Source organism: Astatotilapia calliptera, chromosome 7 (genome assembly GCF_964374335.1).
Source record: "Astatotilapia calliptera chromosome 7, fAstCal68.1, whole genome shotgun sequence".
In the NCBI taxonomy this organism is placed as follows: domain Eukaryota; kingdom Metazoa; phylum Chordata; class Actinopteri; order Cichliformes; family Cichlidae; genus Astatotilapia; species Astatotilapia calliptera.
In genome coordinates, this window is record NC_137428.1 from 40,851,312 (window position 1) to 40,857,529 (window position 6,218).

The 6,218-nt window shown below is 42.7% G+C and overlaps 1 protein-coding gene across 1 annotated transcript in view; it reads left to right on the plus strand.

Moving 5' to 3' along the window:
* pbdc1 (polysaccharide biosynthesis domain containing 1) overlaps positions 1 to 2,219 on the plus strand; it is a 5,129-nt gene extending 2,910 nt beyond the window's left edge. The window contains exons 2-6 of the mRNA XM_026177008.2: positions 1 to 42; positions 215 to 274; positions 562 to 702; positions 800 to 911; positions 1,759 to 2,219. The exon at positions 1 to 42 is cut by the window's left edge and continues 24 nt beyond it. Of these exons, the coding sequence (XP_026032793.1) occupies positions 1 to 42; positions 215 to 274; positions 562 to 702; positions 800 to 911; positions 1,759 to 1,850 (447 nt within the window). The 3' untranslated portion in view covers positions 1,851 to 2,219. The remainder of the gene's footprint in view (positions 43 to 214; positions 275 to 561; positions 703 to 799; positions 912 to 1,758) is intronic.
* Positions 2,220 to 6,218: the final 3,999 nt, after the last annotated feature.

The following is a 6,218-nucleotide window of genomic DNA, read 5'->3' on the forward strand; positions in this document are numbered from 1 at the left end:
GCACATGCTCTGTCTCTGCCTGCAGAGGCTTATGGGAATGATGTAAGTTTACGTCATCTTCTTCATCAGTCACTGTGTCCTTAGAAGACCTCGCGTTAAACATGAAATGTGAAACAATTCTGCAGTGCTGTGAACACCTCGTAATTATTCCTGAATATTCCCAGAGAGACATTCCTGACAGTGTGATGAATCCAAACTTTTTTTCTCCTTTCAGCCGCGGCTCGAGGTCATGTGGGCAATGAAGGCCTACAACCATGCGGAGGTTTACTTCAATGTAAGTCCACCTGCTGCTCCACCCTTCACCACGTTAATCGAGCTGGTTATGGCTCGTTATAGTTATTATTAGTTACTGGTTTGAAACCAGCACATGCCGTGTCTGCTCGAAGGTCAAAGGCTTGGTTATCTGTAGGAATGCTTCGCTTTATTAAAGACGACGGCGTGATATTCCTTCACAAAACTGCCTTTATCGGACCTCAGCAGGCTGAAGATCACATGATCTGTATTACCAGCTGAGTGCTGTGGGTTTTCACTATGAGGTGTTTGATTCCGTTCTGCCTTCAGCTCATCTCGTCGGTGGATCCAAAGTTCCTGAAGCTGACGAAGATGGACGACAAAATCTACTCGAGCTTCAGGGAAACCTTCAAAGACCTCGACGTAAAGCTGCTCAACGCAGACGACCTCAAGTCTGAAAAGGCCAAAGAGGTCAGTCAGCACCTGCTGTTAGCTCAGCATGCTCCTCCATCAGTGCTTAGAGTCACAGATGCTGGGTGGATCAGAAAGCTTTGGTTTGTGTTTTCAGACGTGGCGTCCGTTCTGTAACCAGTTCGAAGGACTCGTAGAAGACTTCAACTATGGCACGCTGCTGCGACTGGACTGTGAGAAGGACTACACAGAGGAAAACACCATCTTTGGTAAACATTTAACTCACGACGTTTGTACTCAAGTACAAGTATCAACAACAAGAACTAGTCTCCAAACTGAATCATAGAGACTGCTTTGCTTCATTTCATCTCTCCAAACCAAAAGTTCATACATCCTCTTGTCAGGGTCACTGTAGCCTATACCATTGGGTGAGAGGAGGGGTACACCCTGGACACCCTAGTCTAACACAGAGACAGACAACTATTTGCACTCACACCTATGGGCATGTCTTTGGACCGTGGTACCCAGTAGCAGAGTACCTGGAGAGAACCCACGCAAACACGAATATGCAAACTCTAGATAGAATTAGCACTGCTGCCTGACTGTAAAGGCAACAGTGCTAATCACCACACTAGAATAGAATTAAACCTCCGTGTGCTCTCCCGAGTTTGGCGTCTTCAGTCAGGCATGGGCCTTCTCCGCTTTGGTCTTCAATTTTAATAGAAACTTAAAAAAATGTAAACATGTATACTGTGTACAACACATAGTACACCGTACTGTACTTCCCTCACATTTTAGCTAGAGATACTGAGACATTTTTTAATGTATCAGTCCTAAAGTATAGATGCTGATTGATGTAGATGATGAGAAAGAACAGTGAAAATTTCTTACAGCTTAGAGATTTATGTTTCAGATTTCAGTATGCTAAAAAATATCCAGAATTTTACAAAATGAATAGTTTTAAATATGAAGCTAAAACTCCACAGCACTTTTTATAAATGATTTTTTTTGCAGATCTTGCAGAAAATAAGATTTGTTGATTTGAGACAAAATGACCCTTTTCTTAAGAAACCCATAAAGGTGAGTTCTGACTGGCTCCTGTTTCTCTGGCTTCAGCCACCAGGGTTCAGTTCTTCGCGATTGAGATCGCCAGGAACAGAGAGGGTTACAACAATGCTGTGTTCAAGTCCAAAAGTTCAAAGAGCTAACCTGCAGTCAGGATCCCAGCACTGCCGACCGTCAGTGGAGCAGACGCCTTCGAGGCTTCGCTCGTTATTCCAGAAAAGTTTCCATCTGTGTTTATTTTGATGTCCGGCATTAAAATTTTTGATCGGATCAGAACCATTTCTACAAACCAGAACAGGACCGAACTCTTTGTCACCAACGCTACCTGACCTGTTTGAAAGTCTTCTTCACAGTTCCTGAACATTTAAAATTGATGTAATGAACACAATGAATTTTGTATTTACTGTAAAGTTCCAAGGTTTTTGTGCCAATCATAAGTGGTTATTTTATTTTGTAAAAACCGAAATGTATCTGTCTGACCCAATAAAACCTGAGCTTCATTTCACCGCCAATCCCTGTGTTTAAACTCCGTTTTACCCCCCAAAACAAACAAGTGCCTGCTGGCGGGACGTCTTCATGAACACTCTTTGAGGCCTCGCAGAGGATTTCCCGAAGCTTCAAACACAAAAACTTATTTCCAGCAGTCGTAACAGAAACCTGAAGCTTCTGTAAACCTGATCTACTCTACACATGCAGGAGAAGGGATTCTTCCTGTTCCTTCCTTTCACAATAAAAGACATTAAGCTACTTACACACTGTGAAAGTTGTGGTGTAGTTGCAGATAGGGCTGGGCCATATCACACCATTCACGGTAATACCGGTATAATGTTAGACAATGTTAAGAAAATGAAATATCGCGATAGAATACGGGTAAAACGCGCATGCGCAGTGCCTTTGTTTTCATACGCACATGGCGGAAAAGCGTGGCAGCGACTGAGAATGATAAGAGCGATAGCAGATCATTGAATGAAACAGATGAACCAGAATTGGTTTGTATAAAATGGTGCAACTTCAGTGGTGGGGAACTGGTTTGGCTTTCGTCTGTCAGATACCCACCACAAAGCATAATTTTTGGTAGAGCATGCAAGCGGGCCATCATTCATACTCCGAACCTTGAGACCTCGAAATTAGGGAGACATTCAAAAGCTGTGTGAAAACCCCGGAGGAACTCTCCCGAGGGATTAATAAAGTTTTATTTAATCTAATCTAATAATAAAACACTGAAAAAGGCCAAGCAATAACATGTTTAAGTTATTTAAGTGACTTGTATATCATGTTTAACCTGAGTAGCAAAAGACAGCGGGGGTTTGAAAACGATGTGCCGGGAGTTTGCTGTTCTCCCCGGCTCAGATATTTCAAGTTTACACAGCTACATTCTTGCCTGAAAATATGTTAAAAGTTTATTTTGCGACGCAGAAACAAAAATAAGAGTAATATTAAAACTAAGTAGATGCAGTAGTTATAGCCATTGTTGGAAACTGGAATTGATTGGTCCAATCTGGGATATGGTTTTTCAATTATGTCCGGGTGGAAATTCGGGATTGTCCTGGAAAAAGCGGGAGGATTGGCATGTATGCCATAATTAGTAGTGTGTTTCGGAAAATAAGTCACTCTTCAAATTAATCCTTTGATTTCTGAAAAATCTACAGTGCGCCTCATGTATGAATTCTGGTTGTGCTTACTGAACTTAACCGATTTTATGTGGTACACGGTGCTCAAAAAATGGAGTTCCTGTTCCGACTTTCAAACTCAGCAAGTCCAACTTTAGGGGCTATCTAGTCGAAGGCTCCAACTCAGAGATTGCCTCCCACTTCAAATGGAACACATTATAAAATATGTTTACCTGGCTAATGGTAGCTAGTTAGCCTCTTTATACTGTTACACAATTTAATGGTGGAAAAAAAAATCAACATTTAACATTACATCATTTGTTTTTAGGTTAGCTTGCTAGCATTACTATAATAATTTACCTTAAACTGAAAGTTAACTTCCTGTTTATTCAAATAGACATCAGATTAAACTGGATTTTCTCTGGTTGATGTTAGTTGCTAACATGGGCACGCTAGTTGATTTAGAATTTATCAGCTAGCTGGCTGACCCTCATTTACTGATGTACCATATGAAAACATCCATGTGCCCTGTGTATGTTAGCCAATCAGAATCTGTGTGAAGCAGCTGGACTGTGCAATCTGCATACAGTCACGCCCCCATTTTTCTACATAAGGAAACACCTTTACCTGGATGTGAAGCAGAGACATTGGTGATGATGTAAGAGCAGCTCTGAGGCTTTACTGCTACTTTTGTTCTTTTGTCCAGTATCCCTCTCCTCCCCCTTAGCAGGTGGCAGCAGATGGCCGCCCCTCCCTGAGCCTTTTTATGGCCAGAGGTTTCTTCCTGTTAAAAGGGAGTTTTAACAGGAAGAAACTCACTCTCACCAACTGCTTGTTCACTGTTGGGATTTCTCTGCATGATTGTGAGATTTTTATCTTACAATATAAAGCACCTTAATGTGACTGATGCTGTGGCTTGGCGTTATAAGTAAAACTGATTCTGAGCATCTTGTTACCTACGACATTTAGGACTATAATGATGTATGGTTTGGAGATGGTGGCACTAAGGCTGTCTTAAGATGATAAGATCTTCAATGGCAGTGAGCAGGATGACATCAGAAGAGAGTGGACATATTTGACAAAGGCTGATGAAGATGGAGGAAAAGAGGAAGAACTTGAGGGAGGTTCGTAGTCTTGCGGACTGTTGATGTTGTGACCATAAGCTCACAAAAAGAGCAGCACTGCTGCTGAGCACCTGTGGCAAGCTGTAGATCAGCTGAGATCAAGAAAAGGATGCGAGGCAGCGAGGTAAAAATCAATGAGGTTTATTTGCAGTCACAATGCTTACACTATATGTAGCAGACATCCAAACAACTCAAACAGCTATTCACTCTATGGACCCAACACATTCACATCAGGGACACAAGCCAAAAAATTAGGAACTCAATAAACATCCGTGAGTGCTGACATGGTTAGAGATGAGCTAGTTGTCACAAACAGTTAGCAGCAACATCGTAGAGAGTAACACAAGTTGCTAATAGACTCCACTTCCTGCTTCTCTTTGTACACCTTCTGCCAAGGTTTGACGACCGATCCGGACGCCTTCGCCGCACTCCCGCCTCGATGGTTTCCCCCTGTTGCTTCCCGCTTGGTGGCTCAGACCTTGGCTGTTTGAGCTCCATCGCGGGTTCAAGCCGTCGCAGCACCGTGAGACACCACATACACGCACGCCAGGCAACAGAGAGCCACTCCACGCACACGCAAACACACACAACATCAACGCACACGCCAAAAAGGACTCCCTAAAAAAAGGGGGGCAGGCCGAGACCTGGTCCGAGGAATCCAGAGTGTAAACAAAATGGTGGAAACTGCACCCAGCCTACCAGAGGGGAAAATGTAGCTGTGACCATGTTGCTTACACGTTCATCAAGCAGCAGGCGTGCGACACCTGCAGGACGTCACCACTGGCGCAGCCGCCATGCTCAGAGGAAGGCAGAGCCGCGGCGATGCAGACGGGTGCCTTAAAGGGAAGTTCTGCTGCTTTTTTTTTTTTTTTTATACAATAAAAACAAAACAAAACAAAAAACCTCCATCACTTTCTGTGAATTCAGTCAGCTGACGCTGGAGAGGATTTCACGTTTTTAACTGCATGAAAACAACAAATAACGTGGTGAAACCTGAAATTTCAGAAAATATGACCTTATGTACTCCAAAAACCGTCAAAGAAACAATTCATGTGGCGATGAACAAACGGTGACCCTCCTCCCTGACTTCCTGTGTGGTTTTTCTTGGTCACGAGTCTTTAAACGCAGTCATGTTGCCGTATTCGACTTGAGACTTGGTAGAAATTGGTGCTGCCTGAAGATCTGTGGAGGTTTCAGCTCAGCTTTAAACGTTTTCCTCGATCAGTGGATTCAGTGTTTTGGACTTTGTTCTGTCGGTCAGACACTCAAGAACATCAACACAGAAAATCTGAGACATGAACTCTATTAACCCGACAACATCCTGTTAAACCAGTCGTCGAGGCGAATCGGGGTAATACTGTAATGTTACCATGTGATCACTTTAACAGTGTTTTTCCTGAGTTTGAAGACTCGTTTAAAGGCTCGTGTGGTTCTGTTTTAGTCGAGCTGAAGCCGATAACAGCAGCTGGTGATCATGATGAACACTCGGGTCACGAGGCAACGAGAAGCTGAAGTTAAAACATGCAGATTATTAGAGGACGTCTGCACTCCGACACTCCTCTGATGTCAAAGCAGATTTACGGAGGTTTAAACATGCCGCTTTTACGATCTGTTTAAAGTCTGTCTGAAAAAGAATCCTCACATCTAGTTTTATATGATTCATTGTGTTAATTCAACTGAAAATATGATAAGTGAGTGTGATTATATCCTCATTTTCTGCTGGTTTCATTGGGAAAGTTTATTTTCATTACAAAGAGAAAAAAAAAATCTACAGAAA